This window comes from Salvelinus fontinalis, chromosome 37, assembly GCF_029448725.1.
Source record: "Salvelinus fontinalis isolate EN_2023a chromosome 37, ASM2944872v1, whole genome shotgun sequence".
Classification (NCBI taxonomy): domain Eukaryota; kingdom Metazoa; phylum Chordata; class Actinopteri; order Salmoniformes; family Salmonidae; genus Salvelinus; species Salvelinus fontinalis.
Genome location: NC_074701.1, coordinates 9,873,189 through 9,890,842, shown reverse-complemented (window position 1 = coordinate 9,890,842; position 17,654 = coordinate 9,873,189). Strand labels below are relative to the sequence as shown.

The window sequence follows — 17,654 nt, the reverse complement described above, 5'->3', positions numbered from 1 at the left end:
AACAAGTAATCTAACAATTTACCAACAACTACCTAATACACACAAATCTAAAGGGGTGAATGAGAATATGTACATATAAATATATGGATGAGCGATGGACGAGCGGCATAGGCAAGGTGCAATAGATGGTATAAAATACATTATATACATATGATATGATTAATGTAAGATCTGTAAGCATTATTAAAGTGGCATTATTTAAAATGGCATTGTTTAAAGTGACTAGTGATCCATTTATTAAAGTGGCCAGTGATTGGGTCTCAATGTAGGCAGCAGCCTCTCTGAGTTAGTGATTGCTGTTTAGCAGTCTGATGGCCTTGAGATAGAAGCTGTTTTTCAGTCTCTCAGTCCCAGCTTTGATGCACCTGTACTGACCTCACCTTCTGGATGGTAGCGGTGTGAACAGGCAGGGGCTCAGGTGGTTGTTGTCCTTGATGATCTTTTTGGCCTTCCTGTGACATCGGGTGCTGTAGGTGTCATGGAGGGCAGGTAGTTTGCCCCGGTGATGTGTTGTGCAGACCGCACCACCCTCTGGAGAGCCTTGCGGTTGTGGGCGGTGCAGTTGCCGTACCAGGCGGTGATACAGCCTGACAGGATGCTCACGATTGTGCATCTGGAAAAGTTTGTCAGGGTTTTAGTTGACAAGCCAAATTTCTTCAACCTCCTGAGGTTGAAGAGCCATTGTGCCTTCTTGACCACACTGTCTGTGTGGGTGGATCATTTCAGTTTGTCTGTGATGTGTATGCCGAGGAACTTAAAACTTTCCACTTTCTCCGCTGCTGTCCCTTTGATGTGGATAGGGGGTGCTCCCTCTGCTGTTTCCTGAAGTCCACAATAATCTCCTTTGTTTTGTTAACGTTGAGTGAGAGGTTGTTTTCCTGACACCACACTCCGAGGGCTCTCACCTCCTCCCTGTAGGCTGTCTCGTCGTTGTTGGTGATCAAGCACACTACTGTTGCGTTGTCTGCAAACTTGATGATTGAGTTGTAGGCGTGCATGGCCATGCAGTCGTGGGTGAACAGGGAGCACATGAGGGGGCCGAGCACGCACCCTTTTGGGGCCCCAGTGTTGAGGGTCAGCGAAGTGGAGATGTTGTTTCCTACCTTCACCATCTGGGGGCAGCCCGTCAAAGTCCAGGACCCAATGGCATAGAGCGGGGATGAGACCCAGGGCTTCCAGCTTTATGATGAGCTCGGTGGGTACTATGGTGTTGAATGCTGAGCTGTAGTCAATGAACAGCATTCTTACATAGGTATTCCTTTGTCCAGATGGGATAGGGCAGTGTGCAGTGTGATGGCAATTGCATCGTCTGTGGACTTGTTGGGGCAGTATGCAAACTGAAGTGGGTCTAGGGTGGCTGGTAAGGTGGAGGTGATATGATCCTTGACTAGTCTCTCAAAGCACTTCATGATGACAGAAGTGAGTGCTACAGGGCGGTAGTCATTTAGTTCAGTTATCTTTGCCTTCTTGGGTACAGGAACAATGGTGGCCATCTTGAAGCATGTGGGGACAGCAGACTGGGATAGAGCGATTTAAATTGATCCGTAAACACACCAGCCGGCTGGTCTGCACATGCTCTGAGGACGCGGCTAGGACTACCCTCTGGGCCAGCAGCCTTGCGAGGTTGGCACTGAATTATCCTCAAAGCAGGAAAAGAAGGTGTTTAGTTTGTCTGGAAGCGTGACGTCGGTGTCTGTGACATGGCTGGTTTTCTTTTTGTAGTCCGTGATTTCCTGTAGTCCCTGCCACATACTGTACGTCTCGTGTCTGAGCCGTTGAGTTGCGACTCCACTTTGTCCCTGTACCGGCATTTCACTTGTTTGATTGCCATGTGGAGGGAATAACTACACTGTTTATATTCAGCCATATTCCCAGACCTCTTTCTATGGTTAAATGCGGTGGTTTGCGCTTTCTGTTTTGCGTGAATGCCACCATCTATCCACGGTTTCTGGTTAGGGTAGGTTTAATAGTCACAGTGGGTACAACATCTCCAATGCACTTCTTTATAAACTCACTCAACGAGTCAGCGTATACATCAATGTTTTTCTCTGAGCCTGACCGGAACATATCCCAGTCCGTGTGATCAAAACAATCTTGAAGCGTTGATTCCGACTGGTCAGACCAGCGTTGAATGGTTCTAGTCACTAGTACATCCTGTTTGAGTTTCTGTCTATAAGACGGTAGGAGCAAGATGCTGTCGTGGTCGGATTTCCCGAAGGGAGGGCGGGGGAGGGCTTTGTATGCATCGCGGAAGTTAGAGTAGCAGTGATCAAATGTATTATCCCCGCGTGTAGTGCAATCAATATGCTGATAGAATTTAGGTAGCCTTGTTCTCAAATTTGCCTCAGGATATATGGTTTCCAGTTTACATAGAGTCCAGTGAAGTTACTTGAGGGCTGCCTTGGTGTCTGCTTGAGAGGGAATATGGCTGGAATTTGATTGTAAGGAATTCTAGGTTGGGTCAGCAGAAGGACTTGAGTTCCTGTATGTTGTTATGATTACACCATGAGTCGTTAATGATGAAGCATACATCCTGCCCTTCCTCTTCCCAGAGAGGTGTTTATCTCTGTCGGCGCAGTGCATGCAGAACCCCGGTGGCTGAACCGATTCCGACAACATATCCAGAGAGAAGCATGTTTCGTAAAACAGTGAATGTTAGAATCGCTGATGTCTCTCTGGAAGGCAACCCTTGCTCAAATTTCATCTGCCTTGTTGTCAAGAGACTGGACATTGGCGAGTAGTATCCTCGGGAGCGGTGGGCGATGTGCACGTCTACGGAGCCTGACCAGGAGGCCGCTCCGTCTGCCCCTTCTGCGGCACCGTTGTTTTGGGTCGGCTTCTGGGATTAGATCCATTGTCCTGGGTGGTGATCCAAACAGGGGATCGGCTTCGGGAAAGTCGTATTCCTGGTCGTAATGTTGGTAAGTTGATGTCGCTCTTATATTCAATAGTTCTTCCCGGCTGTATGTGATAAGACTTAAGATTTCCTGGGGCAACAAGGTAAAAAATAATACATAAAAAAAACAAAATACTGCAGTTTCCTAAGGACTCGGAGCGGGACAACCATCTCTGTCGACGCCATCTTGTGCGTTCGTATGTGTGTGTGTTCAAATGGGTGTGTGTGTTGTGTGTATGGGTGTGTGTCTCACTGGGTTTGACTGGGAACAATGGTACCCAGTTGGACAACACTCAAGCTCTTCACAGTTCTCCCCAACCCTCCCTCTCTTTGGCTTTCGTTCAGCCACAGACTGTCAAAGCAAATTGTATCTGAAACATGTTTTTCAGGCAACACTCAGTTAGCTCCCCTCCCATCTAATGATGCAAATCACTTATCCTGTGACGTTTATTGGACATTACTTAAACACGGAGGAATAGGTCTGAGCAGAAGGAAAGTAAGTAAAACAGAGGAGAAAAGAAGAGAGAGAGGGGCCCATCCTCTCCTCTTACCCTCCCTCCCTCCCTCCCCACTTCCTCTTCTGAGGGAACAATTCTGGTGTTTATAAAACTCAGCCCCAAACACTCACAATGGAATGAAAGAGGAAGAGTGGGAGGTCTTTACACAAGCTCGGGTCTTCTCTCTCTCCCTTTCGCTCTATCTTTTACTCACAAACACAAACTCTGGACTTTAGTCAGGCCTGTTATGAGTGAAGAGAAGCGGCAGCGGGCCTTGTAGCGGGCTGGATCTTCACAGGAAGAGGTTGGACTTGTTGTGTTTCAGACTGGGGTGCGCTCACACACCCCTCGGGAGACATTTGTTTATGTGTGTGTGTGTTCTGTGTGTGAATGTTCAGACATGTTGCCAATGACTTTATTACATATGCAGTAGAGGGAGAAGCCCTAAAAAGGGCATTATCTCTTCAGTCAGGGTCGGAGTTAAGCATTAACATCTCTCTACAGACTACCAATACAACCCTGGCCTGTGCCTGGGTGGGTGTGTGTGTGTGTGTGTGTGTGTGTGTGTGTGTGTGTGAGGAGACCGTAAGATCTCTTGTCCATTAAAGAGCTTCACAGCTCAAAGGCCCGCTGAGTCACGTCCTGCGATTGTCTCAGTGTCTGTGAGCAAATTGTATCCGCGGAGTGTGTTTCGCGTGTCCCGCTGTTAACGGAGTGGAGCAATTGAGAAGACTCAACTAATAGTGTCCCATCTTCTGATTGGAGGGGAACTAGAGAGAGCCTTGATCGGAGCTGAGCCCGTGGAGTGTGAGGAGCGTGTGGGTTTATTGTCCTGTCGTGTCTTCCTGACCAGAGCTGACTCCGGGGGCACAATGACGGCTGAAGCTCTGGAGAAGTACTGTGGATCCATCTTCTGGGTGAGTAGAACTACCAGAGAAAAATGCTCTCATAGCCTTGCTTTCAAGCTAGTCGTGGTGCAGACTGAAGATGAAAAGACTCTTGGTAGCGCAGCGAAAGTTTGGTCCAAAAAAATCCATTGTCCTAACAAGATTTAATTATCTTTAAATCGTAAATAACTTCCAGTTAACCTTCAGAGAACCTACTGGCATGATTGTTTGGTCTGTATCAGGAGGACATTGGCCTCTGTTTGTTTGGCCACCAAAGCCATTTGGTGGGTTACTGCAGATTTTTTTTTTTTTTTACAAAACCAATAATTTCAACCACATTTAAAGTTATTCCAAGATGAATCGCAAGATGAATCGCATAGTATTTTCAAGACGTTGATAAGTTAATTCGAGGCTTCTTGTATTTTTTCACTCTAAAAGTATGATCTATTTCTGCTATAAACGATTCTAATGTGAAGTTTGCTCTCAATGTGCTCTTTGGTGAATCCTTTAGTCATTGTGGCTTTGTCGTAACAGTTTTCTTTGTTTAGATTACGCAAATGTTCTAATCTCACCATGGACATGGTCAGGGCAAGGAGAGAGCTCATTGAGCGAAAACGTGACTGGGTTGTTATGACACTGTTAAGTAATCTTGACTCAGCTCTTTAGACTTGGTGCATGCTATTGCTAGTAAGTCAGAGTGCAGTCTCATTCTCTCACCATAAATAACTTCCCAATAGTGATGAATTATTTGAAGTAGTACTAGAAAGTACCCATTGATACCACACTTAAAAGTACTACCACCGAACAAAAATTCAAACTCAAAATGCAGCAATTTTAAAGATTTTACTGAGTTACAGTTCATATAAGGCCATCAGTCAATGGAAATAAACTCATTAGGCCCTAATCTATGGTTTTCACATGACTGGGGATACAGATATGCATCTGTTGGTCACAGGTACATTAAAAAAAAAGGTAGGGGCGTGGATCAGAAAACCAGTCAGTATCTGGTGTGACGACCATTTGCCTCATGCAGTACGTCACATCTCCTTCACATAGAGTTGATCAGGCTGTTGAATGTTGTCCCACTCTTCAATGGCGTTGCGAAGTTGCTGGATATTGGCGGGAACTGGAACACGCTGTCGTACACGTCGATTCATCGCATCCCAAACATGCTCAATGGGGTGACATGTCTGGTGAGCACGCAGGCCACGGAAGAACTGAGACATTTTCAGCTTCCATGTATTGTGTACAGATCCGTGCAACATGGGGCCGTACATTATCATGCTGAAACTTAAGGTGATGGCGGCGGATGAATGGCACGACAATGGGCCTCAGGATCTCATCACCGTATCTCTGCACATTCGAATTGCCATCAATAAGATGAAATTGTGTTCGTTATCCGTAGCTTATGCCTGCCCATACCATAACCCCTCCGCCACCATGGGGTACTCTGTTCACAACGTTGACATCAGCAAACTGCTCGTCCAAACGATGCCATATATGCTGTCTGCCTTCTGCCTGGGACAGTTGAAACCGGGATGAAGAGCACACTTCTCCAGCGTGCCAGTGGCCATCGAAGGTGAGCATTTGCCCACTGAAGTCGGTTATGACGCCGAACAGCAGTCAGAAGGACGAAGAGCACGCAGATGAGCTTCCCTGAGACGGTATCTGACAGTTTGTGCAGAAATTCTTTGCTTGTGGAAACCCACAGTATCATCAGCTGTCCGGGTGGCTGGTGCCAGATGACCCAGCAGGTGTAGAAGCCGGATGTGAATGTCCTGGGCTGGCGTGGTTACACGTGGTCTGCGGTTCTGAGGCCGGTTGGACATACGGCCAAATTCTACAATTTACAATGACATTGTTTACAAACAGTGGGGTAAAAGAAGCTTATATTTTGAGTTCTGATGGGGATAGACAGTTGAACTAAGCTTCTGAGGCATTTATAAGTTACGTTCTTTAAGATTCAATGGCTATATATAATTCATTTGAAAGTTTAATTATTTTTTACTCAGTTTGTGTGTGTCGAGCTGTCTGAACCATATCCGGAGTTATTAAGCCAGAGGGGCTTGTGGGAATCTTACAGCTCATCTTAGCACACACACACACACACACACACACACACACACACACACACACACACACACACACACACACACACACACACACACACACACACCCTCCAGGTGGGGTTCATGCTTCTTTGGCCTTCAGATTTAATGACCTGTGAGTCATATTTTATTAAATTGATAATCAGGGAGTTGGAGGGAAGGCTTAGTCCTTCTGGGTCAGTACATAGGTGAGTCTGGACCTGTGTGTGTGTTTAAGTATGTCCGTATTTGTGCATGTGTGTGTGTGTGTGTGTCTGCATGCATACGAGCGTGTGTGTGTGGCACTATGAAAAACGCGTGTTTCTCTCTTTTAGAACTCGTCGTTCCTGGAGCGTGAGGACCCAGACCTGCCAGTGTGTGTAGAGCAGACCGTGTTGGTGTGGGCTCCGCTGGGCTTCCTGTGGCTCTGTGCCCCCTGGCACATAGCAGTGCTCTGCAGGAAGGCCACCGCCACTAAACACCTGTCCAAACTATACCTCTGTAAACAGGTAAACAAAGCCCCTGTCCAAGATATGCCCCGGTGGGCAACATTTGGCACATTATGTTATTTTCTGTTTGTAACCTCTACTTTTCTGGTTGAGAAGACATACAAGCAGAGTGCAGCAAACTGGTTTCTGATTACAAACCGGTAAAGGCATACAGACATTGTAAATATTTCATCTTTTGGTCGTTTTTTTGGTCAGATACACAGATTACAACCTGATGAAGACATACTTTTTGGGTTGCTAAAAATACGTTGAGAAAACGTCCTTACTCAACCAGTATAAAACCTGACCATGATGTTGTAATGACGTCATTGCCATGACTTCATTGCAACGTTGCCCGCTCAGACCTCTGTAAACAGGTTAACTCTATTCACTCAGCACTTTCAAGTGTGATATATATTTTTTTATCTCTGTGACATTGACACTGAATCTTTCTTCAAGCAAGTAATAGAGATTATTTCTGCATCGCTTCATCTGTCACTATTTCACTCTCCTTCCCACCTCTCCCTCCTCCTCAGATTGTGGTTGGCCTATTGTTCCTGACCGCCTTAGCAGGTCTAGCTGTGACGTTAGTAGAGGACTATGGTCCAACCAGAGACACCCCTGCGACAGAGAAAAACCCGTGGGTTTTCTACGCCAACCCCATTCTGTTCGCTGTCTCATGGGTAAACCGTTTAATTTATCTATTTATGTATTAACTGAAGTTGAAAAAAATTGGGACAGATATAAACACTTTGTGTTGTTCGTACCACAGTGTATAGCTGTGACGGTGTATCTAGCTTCTATTTGGTTGTGATTCATTGTGGTTTTCCTTGTGTATTTTTTTCACTGTGGCTGTTTGCTAAATAAAAAACGGTATGATTGTATGTCCCCTTCAGATCCTGCTGATGCTCTGTCAGGAGGGAGTGAGGAGGAGAGAGGGAGCGGTGGACTCTGCTACTTTGCTCCTCTTCTGGATGATCCTGGTGGTCTGTGATATCTTCCCCTTCCAGACCCTGCTGCGAGAGGCCCTCAGAATGGTACAGAGGGAGGGAGGGAGGGAGAGCTGAAGGGATGGAGGGAAAGAGGAAGCAATGACAGATAATTACATTTACATTTGAGTCGCTTAGCAGACACTCTTATCCAGAGTAACTTACAGCATTCACCTTATTAAGATAGTCAGGTCAGACAACCACGTATCATTGTCGTAGAGTCACATTTTTCGTCAATAACGTAGTTATCAGCAAAGTCATTGCTAGTCGGAAAAGACAAGTGGGAGTGTTAAAAAAAATAAAAAATAATAATACTTATGTTTACTTTATGTGGTACATAAATGATGGTTCCTGCTCTCTTCGACTCCCTCTATATCAACCCTCTGAGCAAATTATAAACAAATCATTCACTTGTGTTCACTTTATCTGACACAGAAAAAGATCACCTAAGTACAGCCAGGGTGTTTAATACTCATGTTCTTTCTCTCTGGCAGCGGTCCAATTGCGTAATTTTTACCCCCTCAACCCTCGCGCTAGCCACTTTCCCTCGGAGGAATCCACATCGAAAACGAATGCAGTTTGATTCCCATCATAAGTGGTGGTCCAATTCACAAAAGAGTTACCCCCTCGGTCCTCGATTTAGCTTCAGGGAGCAAGTGAACAACTTTTGATCACTTATTGGGGTTGTTATGGCCCACAAGTCAATGAAAACTGTAGTCACATGTCAAATTCCGGCGGCTGCGAAGTGTCAAATTGAATCAACACGACTTCATTAGTCGGCATGTGAGAGAACATTGCTGCGCTTGCATGCTAGCTAGCAATTTTAGTGGTGGCAAATGGGAATATGATGTTCAAAGTGGCTCAGACTCATAGCAAGGAGCCTATAAAACGTAGCTAGCTATCTACCTAAACATATTTCTGGAAATTCTAAAATGTATTGGAATAAATAACCAAATGATAAAGCTAGCTAGCCAGCTATGGGTAGCTGTAGCTAGAACCTGACAAGAGTTCTGCATTAGCTTGCTAGGTGTATAAATTGCTTGAGGTTGGTTCTTATTTGGCATAACTTCCAAGCTTTCAACTAAGTACGTTGACTACCAGATCATCATTCTCCCTCGCTTGGGCAAGGAAATTTGAAGGTTCACTCAGATGTGACGATGTAAAACATCATTCAAGGGCTGAGGGTTGAAGTCCGAGGGCTGTCCACTTCTAATAAAATGTTATTGGTCACATATAACTGTTTTTAGCAGATGTTATTGCGGGTGTAGTGAAATGCTTGTGTTCCCAGCTCCAACAGTGCAGTAGTATCTAACAATTTAAAAATAAATTACCACAAAGTTGCTTAGGAGCTAAGAGCAGAGCTGCCATGTCTGTTAGCGCATTTGGACCATAGCCTCTGACTCCTCCTCTATTTGCACTCCCCCCCTCTCTCTCCAGGGAGAGATTCCAGACCTCTCTCGTTTCTGTCTCTTCTACATCTCCTTTGGGCTGGAGTTGATCGCCCTCATCCTGTCCGCCTTCGCAGATGTCCCCCGGGAAGCAGAGGACCTGGTCAAAAAGGTCAAATATTATTGTCAATTCTTTTTCATTGTTCACCTATACTGACTAATCAGGTCGATATACTGGAAAAGAGCATCTCAACAACCTGTATAAATAAAGTTATTCTAAAGATATTGTTTTACCTAAGAAGTGGCTCACTCTGTCTTGCTGTGTGTGTTTTAGAACCCAGAGGTTGGAGCCCCTTTTCTCAGCAGAATCACGTTCAATTGGTTCAACAGGTATAGTATCGCTGATTTTCCTCACTGTCTTCAAAACATGTCTTTCAGTCTGTAAGTCTGGCTCACAAGAGATTGGGTCTGGATATGGATGTCACGTTCCTGACCTTATTTTCCTTTCTTTTGTCTTTGTTTAGTTGGTCAGGACGTGAGCTGGGTGGGCATTCTATGTTATGTGTTTCTATGTTGGGTTCATTGTTATTTAGCCTTATATGGTTCTCAATCAGGGGCAGGTGTTTGACGTTTCCTCTGATTGAGAACCATATTAAGGTAGGCTGTTCACACCATTTGTTTGTGGGTGTTGTCTTCCGTGTCTGTGTATGTACCACACGGGATTGTTTTGTTTGTTTAGTCTGTTCCTGTTCGTGCGTTCTTCGTGTTATGTAAGTTCTCATGTCCAGGTCGGTCTACGTCGTTTTTGTTATTTTGTAATTTATTCAAGTGTGCTTCGTGTTCGTCTTGTTTGAATAAATTCATTATGTACTCCACAAAAGCTGCGTTTTGGTCCGATCCATGCTCCTCCTCAGACGAGGAGGAGAACAATCGTTACAAAGGATCTGGATCTCAAGGGTTCTGGTCTTGGTCTGGGTCTTTAAGGATCTGGTTTTGACTCTCTCTTTCAAACCTCCTTCAGCATGGTGCTAAATGGTTTCAAGCGCCCTCTGGTCCAGAAGGACCTGTGGGAGCTAAGTGAGGCAGAGAGTACCCTCCAGATCAGTCAGCGCTTCCAGCAGACCATGCAGACAGAGCTGAAAGCAGCCAGAACCAGGCTTCAGACCAAAATGAGGAAGAGAGGGGAGGAGAAGGCAAGCAAAGGCCAGGAAGAGGGCCTCCAAAACGGGCATCAGAATAGCCTGGGGAAGGGGGTCAGCCAGGATGTGCTGATGATGGTGAGAGCAACCCACACTCGTACAAAGATGCAAACGTGCGCGTGCGCACACACACAAAATAAATAACACACAAAAAAACATAAAAAACACACACAGAAAAGGGGATTTATTTAGTTTTGTCTCTCACACAGTCAATCACTTTCTTTTTGACTCATATCGTGCAAGGTGAACAGTATCAGTACAACACAAATGTTTTCACCCAAACACTCCTGACAAACACTCCAGCTTTGTGAACAATGATCCGCTTTTATACTTACTAAAAGGAGAACATTTATAATGGCCCTATGGACTCAAGCTACCAAGGTAGAAATATATTTATACAGAGATCTTACCTTAGACCTATTTCATTACATAAGATGGTGTGTATATGTTCATTTCAATAAATGTTCTTTATATTCATATTTTATACCACAAACATGTATTTATTTTCACTACTTTCCAGCTCCGAATAGGGTTGGCACATGCATTGTATAATCATGTAACCGACAATTATGGACAATGGACGTGATTTATTATTATTATTATTATTATTATTATTATTATATATTTTTTTTTATCCCCTTTTCTCCCCAATTTTCGTGGTATCCAATCGCTAGTAATTACTATCTTGTCTCATCGCTACAACTCCCGTACGGGCTCGGGAGAGACGAAGGTCGAAAGCCATGCGTCCTCCGAAGCACAACCCAACCAAACCGCACTGCTTCTTTAACACAGCACGCCTCCAACCCGGAAGCCAGCCGCACCAATGTGTCGGAGGAAACACCGTGCACCTGGCCCCCTTGGTTAGCGCGCACTGCGCCCGGCCCGCCACAGGAGTCGCTGGAGCGCGATGAGACAAGGATATCCCTACCGGCCAAACCCTCCCTAACCCGGACGACGCTAGCCCAATTGTGTGTCGCCCCACGGACCTCCCGGTCGCGGCCGGCTGCGACAGAGCCTGGGCGTGAACCCAGAGACTCTGGTGGCGCAGCTAGCACTGCGATGCAGTGCCCTAGACCATTGCGCCACCCGGGAGGCCCTATTATTATTTTTTAAGTTTGTCATAACCGTTTAAATAGACTGAGTTGCCTGAATATCTCAACTTTCTCTGAAACAGTACTGATTGATCTATTTCACTGTACTAGAAGGAAAAGGGGGATAAAAAGGACAAGAAGAAGAAGAAGAAAGAAGAGACGGAGGACTACCCCAAGTCATGGCTCATCCCCACCATCCGGACCACATTTAAAGGGGTCCTGTGGGAATCAGCTTTCTTCAAGCTCGTAACGGACCTGCTATCCTTTGCCAGTCCACAGATCCTCAAGTGAGTCAACCAGTTCTAGGCCTATGGACTTTGGCCGTGTCCGAATACCCGTACTTGCGTTCTAAATAGTAGGCATTTTGGGTGTGCGAAAATAGAACATTTTATAGTAAATTTAGAAAATGTAGTATTAAAATAGAACGCCACCTACTGGTAGTGTTCTCGAAAGAGTTGCTGGTTTAGATATAAAGTGGGGCAAAAAAGTATTTAGTCAGCCACCAATTGTGCAAGTTCTCCCTCTTAAAAATATGAGAGAGGCCTGTAATTTTCATCATAGGTACACTTCAACTATGACAGACAAAATGAGAAAATGAAATCCAGAAAATCATATTGTAGGATTTTTAATGAATTTATTTGCAAATTATGGTAGCATTTCTATGTTGAAGATTGAAAAATAATTTTGTGCATTTTTCCCCATATTCAATCCAGTTCGCTTTATTTTTATAATATATTACACTGGATCTTTCTTGAATAAGTTCCTCCATTTCTTTTTGTTTTTCCTCTAACTTATTCTGTGCCTCTATGGTACCGTTTTTATTGCTATCTCGCTGTACTGTTAGTCTTTCAATTTCCTTTGTTAATATGGACTCTTTTGATCTAAATTGCTTTTGTTTTATAGATGAGTACTGAATTGCATTGCCTCTAAAGGCAGCATAAAAGTGTCCCATACAATAAGGGGATTTGCTGTACCTATGTTATGTCGGAAATAGTCCGTTATAAACTATTCTGTCCTAGTTATAAACAATTTATCATCTAGTAGGCTTTGATAAAATGTCCAATATCCTCGCCCACATAGAAATTCTGTAAGAGTAATATATATGCCAATTATGTGATAATCCGACCGCATTCTGTCCCCTAGCAACACTTTTTTCACTTTTGGTGCCAGAGAGAATGACGTGTGTAGTTTTATTAGAAACATTTTTATGGTGAGCGAGCGTTGCGCTGGTTCCTGTCCACGAGATGGTAATCAAACATTTTTAAAGAAGTAAATCAATCAATCAATCAATCAATCAAATGTATTTAGAAGGCCCTTCTTACATCAACTGATGACACAAAGCGCTGTACAGAAACCCAGCATAAAACCCCAAACAACAAGCAATGCAGGTGTAGAAGCACGGTGGCTAGGAAAAACTCCCTAGAAAGGCAGGAACCTAGGAAGAAACCTAGAGAGGAACCAGGCTATGAGGGGTGGCCAGTCCTCTTCTGGCTGTGCCGAGTGGAGATTATAACAGAACATGGCAAATATGTTCAAATGTTCAGAGATGACCAGCAGGGTCAAGTAATAATAATCACAGTGGTTGTCGAGGGTGCAACAGGTCAGCACCTCAGGAGTAAATGTCAGTAGACTTTCATAGCCAATCATTCAGAGTATCTCTACCGAAAACAGCAGGTCTGAGACAGGTAGCACGTCTGGTGAACAGGTCAGGGTTCTATAGCCGCAGGCAGAACAGTTGAAACTGGAGCAGCAGCATGGCCAGTTGTACTGAGGACAGCAAGGAATCATCAGGCCAGGTAGTCCTGAGGCATGGTCCTAGGGCTCAGGTCCTCCGAGAGAGACAGAAAGAAAGAGAGAAAGAAAGAAAGAGAGAAAGAATTAGAAAGAGCATACTTAAATTCACACAGGACACTGGATAAGACAGGAGAAATACTCCAGAGATAACAGTCTGACCCTAGCCCCCCGACACATAAACTACTGCAGCATAAATACTGGAGGCTGAGACGGGAGGGGTCGGGAGACACTGTCCGACGATACCCCCAGACAGGGCCAAACAGGCAGACTATAACCCCACCCACTTTGCCAAAGCACAGCCAAAGCACAGCCCCCACACCACCCCACACCACATCTTCAACCACCAACTTACCATCCTGATACAAGGCCGAGTATAGCCCACAAAGATCTCCGCCACGGCACAACCCAAGGGGGGGTAAACTGTAAACTGTTTTCTTGTTCTCTGGATTAGGATCAAATTAGGATCAAATACTAAAGTAAGTTGATACGTTTTTGGAATTTCTAAAGTGTGTGTGTGTTTGTGTATGCGTGGTTAATTCCTTTTTTAATTAGACAACGTGAAAACGGACAGTGGGGTTATACATTGGGTGTACAAAACATTAAGAACACCTGCTCTTTCCATACCATAGACTTACCAGGTGAAATCTATGATTCGTTATTGATGTCACTTGTTAAATCCACTTCAATCAGTGTAGCTGAAGGAGAGGAGAGGATAAAGAAGGATTTTTTTTTAGCTTTGAGACAATTGAGACATGGATTGTGTATACAGTATGTGCCATTCAGAGGTTCTATGGGCAAGACAAAATATTGAAGTGCCTTTGAACAGGGTATTTCAGTAAAAAAAAAAGTGTTTATAGAAAAATATAAAATTTCGTTTAACGACCCTGTTTGTAAGCTTTTAAATGATATCAAACTCAACCGTTTACCTTTTCCGGTGATGAAGAGATGGATGTCTCATGGTATAGAATGGGTCAACATGTAGCCCCAAAATCTCCTGAATGTCTTGGCATTCAGGTCGAAAAAGTCTCTTTCTGACCCCTTCTTCCATGGACAAACATGTCTGGAAAGTTTTGCCTAAATCAATAGGGATGCTGTCAAAAAGGGATTGAATCAAATGTATTTACCTTAACTTTTCTTAACTGTCCAAATACTACATTGCAAGTTCAAAACATTGTTGTAAATTTGTTGTTAATAAAAGAATGCTACGTTTTGTGCATATACCAGTATGCATAGTTTTTTTCGCCCAAAATGTAGTGGTTTAACTTGTGGTTTTGGTATATCCCAGGTTGATGATATCCTTCACTACGGACAAATCCATCTACACGTGGACAGGGTACATGTATGCAGTGCTGCTTATCCTGGTGGCCATCTTTCAGTCTCTGTTCCTGCAGCAGTACTTCCAACGCTGCTTCGTTCTGGGGATGAAAGTCAGAACAGCCATCATGGCTGCTGTGTACAAGAAGGTACGTGTTATTGTCTTGCACTTGTGTTCCTTGAGGATCGGGGTTCAACCCCCCCCCCCCCCCCGGCTTCCTTGATCTAACAGTGACGGAGATTTGACAGAGATTTTGTATTTGTATTTGTTACGGATCTCCATTAGCTGTTGCCAAGGCAAGTAGTGATGCGGTCAATCTCGTCTCTACTTTGAGCCGGGACAGATTCCCATGTACATTTAAGGGCCAGAGATTGGAAAGATACAGAACAGAGAGAACTATTTCGTACCATCTCATATAGGAGCAAAACAATCTGCTGTTATCTATGCCTTCCAATATACTGGCTTTCTCTCTAAAACAATCAATGAGTTGATGAGTGCTTATGGGATAGGATGGGAGGGAGTGTTGGATTATGCGTGTGATCCAGCTTTTTGGGGGCCCTAAGCATGATTGTTCACATCCTTGACCATCTTGGCCATGTACTGTTATAATCTCAACCCGGGCACAGCCAGAAGAGGACTGGCCACCCCTCAGAGCCTGGTTCCTCTCTAGGTTTCTTCCTAGGTTCCTGCCTTTTCTAGGGAGTTTTTTTCTAGCCACCGTACTTCTATATCTGCGTTGCTTGCTGTTTGGGGTTTTAGGCTGGGTTTCTATTTAGCACTTTGTGACACCGGCTGATGTAAAAAAGGCTTTAAAAATACATTTGATTGAATGATTTATTGATTGATTTAGTGGCACCCCTCTTGACGGCGGAGAGAAAAATGTACATTTTAAAATGTATTTCCTGCAATTCTACACATTTTGCCATGGAACGCAGAGAAAATTATTTTATATGAAATGTCATGCAATTCTAATAAATTTGCCATGGGGCAGAGATACTTTTTCGGTTTTAAAATCAAGTTTTCCGCAGTTCTATACATTTTGCCATGGGGCGGAGAGAACATTTAGGAATTTTATGACACATTTCATGCATTTCTACTCATTTTGCCATGGGGCAGAGAGAAATGTTGGCCGTTTTAAAGAAAATTTCCTGCAATTCTACCAATTTTGCCATGGAGTGGAGAGACATTTTTTGTAGTTTTAAAGCTAATTTCCTGCAATGGAGTGAATGTCAGTGACTGACAAAACAAGAGTAAAACTGCTGATGCACAACCCAATTTTTTACTTGCATCTGTGTATTCTACTATTCTAACGCCAACAGTAAGTTGAGACTCCGACTGAGTTCCCCCAAAAAACTATGCCTGGTGCTGGCCCTATGTATGGTATGCAGTACCAGTCAAAAGTTTGGACACACCTACTCATTCCAGGGTTTTTCTTTATTTTTACTATTTTCTACATTGTAGAATAATAGTGAAGACATCAAAACTATGAAATAACACATATAGAATCATGCACTGTAGCATCGAAAAAACTGTTAAACAAATCAAAATATATTTTATATTTGAGATTCTACAAAGTAGCCACCCTTTGCCTTGATGACAGCTTTGCACACTCTTGGCATTCTCTCAACCAGCTTCATGAGGTAGTCACCTGGAATGCATTTCAATTAACAGGTGTGGCTTGTTAAAAGTTAATTTGTGGAATTTCTTTCCTTCTTGATGTGTTTGAGTCAATCAGTTGTGTTGTGACAAGGTAGGGGTGGTTTCTTAAAGTGCAGTCGCAAAAAACATCAAGCGCTATGATGAAACTGGCTCTCATGAGGACTGCCACAGGAAAGGAAGACACAGAGTTATCTCTGCTGCAGAGGATAAGTTCCTTAGACTTGCCAGCCTCAGAAATTACAGTCAAAATAACTGCTTCACAGAGTTCAAGTAACAGACACATCTCAACATCCACTATTCAGAGAAGACTGCGTGAATCAGGCCTCCATGGTTGGATTGCTGCAAAGAAACCACTACTAAAGGACATCAATAAGAAGAAGAGACTTGCTTGGGCCAAGAAACACGAGCAATAGACATTATACAGGTGGAACTCTGTCCTTTGTTCTGAGGAGTTCAAATTGACTCTGTGTCTTTGTGAGACGCAGAGTAGGTGATCGGATGATCTCCGCATGTGTGGATCCCACTGTGAAGCATGGAGGAGGTGGTGTGATGGTGTGGGGGTGCTTTGCTGGTGACACTGTCTGTGATTTATTTAGAATTCAAGGCACAGTTAACCAGCATGGCTACCACAGCATTCTGCAGCGATACGCCATCCCATCTCGTTTGCGCTTAGTGGGACTATCATTTGTTTTTCAACAGGACAATGACCCAACACACCTCCAGGCTGTGTAAGGGCTATTTGACCAAGACGGTGAGTGATGGAGTGCTGCATCAGATGACCTGGCCTCCACAATCACCGACCTCAACCCAATTGAGATGGTTTGAGATGAGTTGGACCGCAGAGTGAAGGCAAAGCCGTCAGCAAGTGCTCAGCATATGTGGGAACTCCTTCAAGACCGCTGGAAAAGTATTCCAGGTGAAGCTTGTTGAGAGAATGCCAAGAGTGTGCAAAGCTGTCATCAAAGCAAAGGGTGGCTACTTGATATACTTTATATATAAAATATATTTTGATTTGTTTAACTTCTTACGGCTGAGATCCCATTAACGGGATCGACTTGACAACAGCCAGTGAAAGTGCAGGGCAGCAAATTCAAACAACAGAAATCTCATAATTAAAATTCCTCAAACATACAAGTATTTTACACCATTTTAAAGATAAACTTGTTGTTAATCCCACCACAGTGTCTGATTTCAAAAAGGCTTTACGACGAAAGCACACCATCTGATTATGTTAGGTCAGTACTTAGTCACAGAAAAATAAAAATTTTCGAGCCAAAGAGAGAGGTCACAAAAAGCAGAAATAGAGATAGAAATCCCTAACCTTTGAGGATCTTAATCAGATGACACTCATAGGACTTCATGTT

General features: G+C 43.9%; 1 protein-coding gene across 1 annotated transcript in view; it reads left to right on the top strand.

The window, feature by feature from the left end:
- Positions 1-3,603: 3,603 nt before the first annotated feature.
- The window catches only part of abcc2 (ATP-binding cassette, sub-family C (CFTR/MRP), member 2), a 53,043-nt gene continuing 38,992 nt past the window's right edge, over positions 3,604-17,654 (top strand). The window contains exons 1-9 of the mRNA XM_055901858.1: positions 3,604-4,310; positions 6,703-6,876; positions 7,392-7,538; positions 7,752-7,892; positions 9,282-9,404; positions 9,567-9,622; positions 10,254-10,509; positions 11,634-11,809; positions 14,602-14,779. Coding sequence (XP_055757833.1) covers positions 4,266-4,310; positions 6,703-6,876; positions 7,392-7,538; positions 7,752-7,892; positions 9,282-9,404; positions 9,567-9,622; positions 10,254-10,509; positions 11,634-11,809; positions 14,602-14,779 — 1,296 coding nt within the window. The 5' untranslated portion in view covers positions 3,604-4,265. The remainder of the gene's footprint in view (positions 4,311-6,702; positions 6,877-7,391; positions 7,539-7,751; positions 7,893-9,281; positions 9,405-9,566; positions 9,623-10,253; positions 10,510-11,633; positions 11,810-14,601; positions 14,780-17,654) is intronic.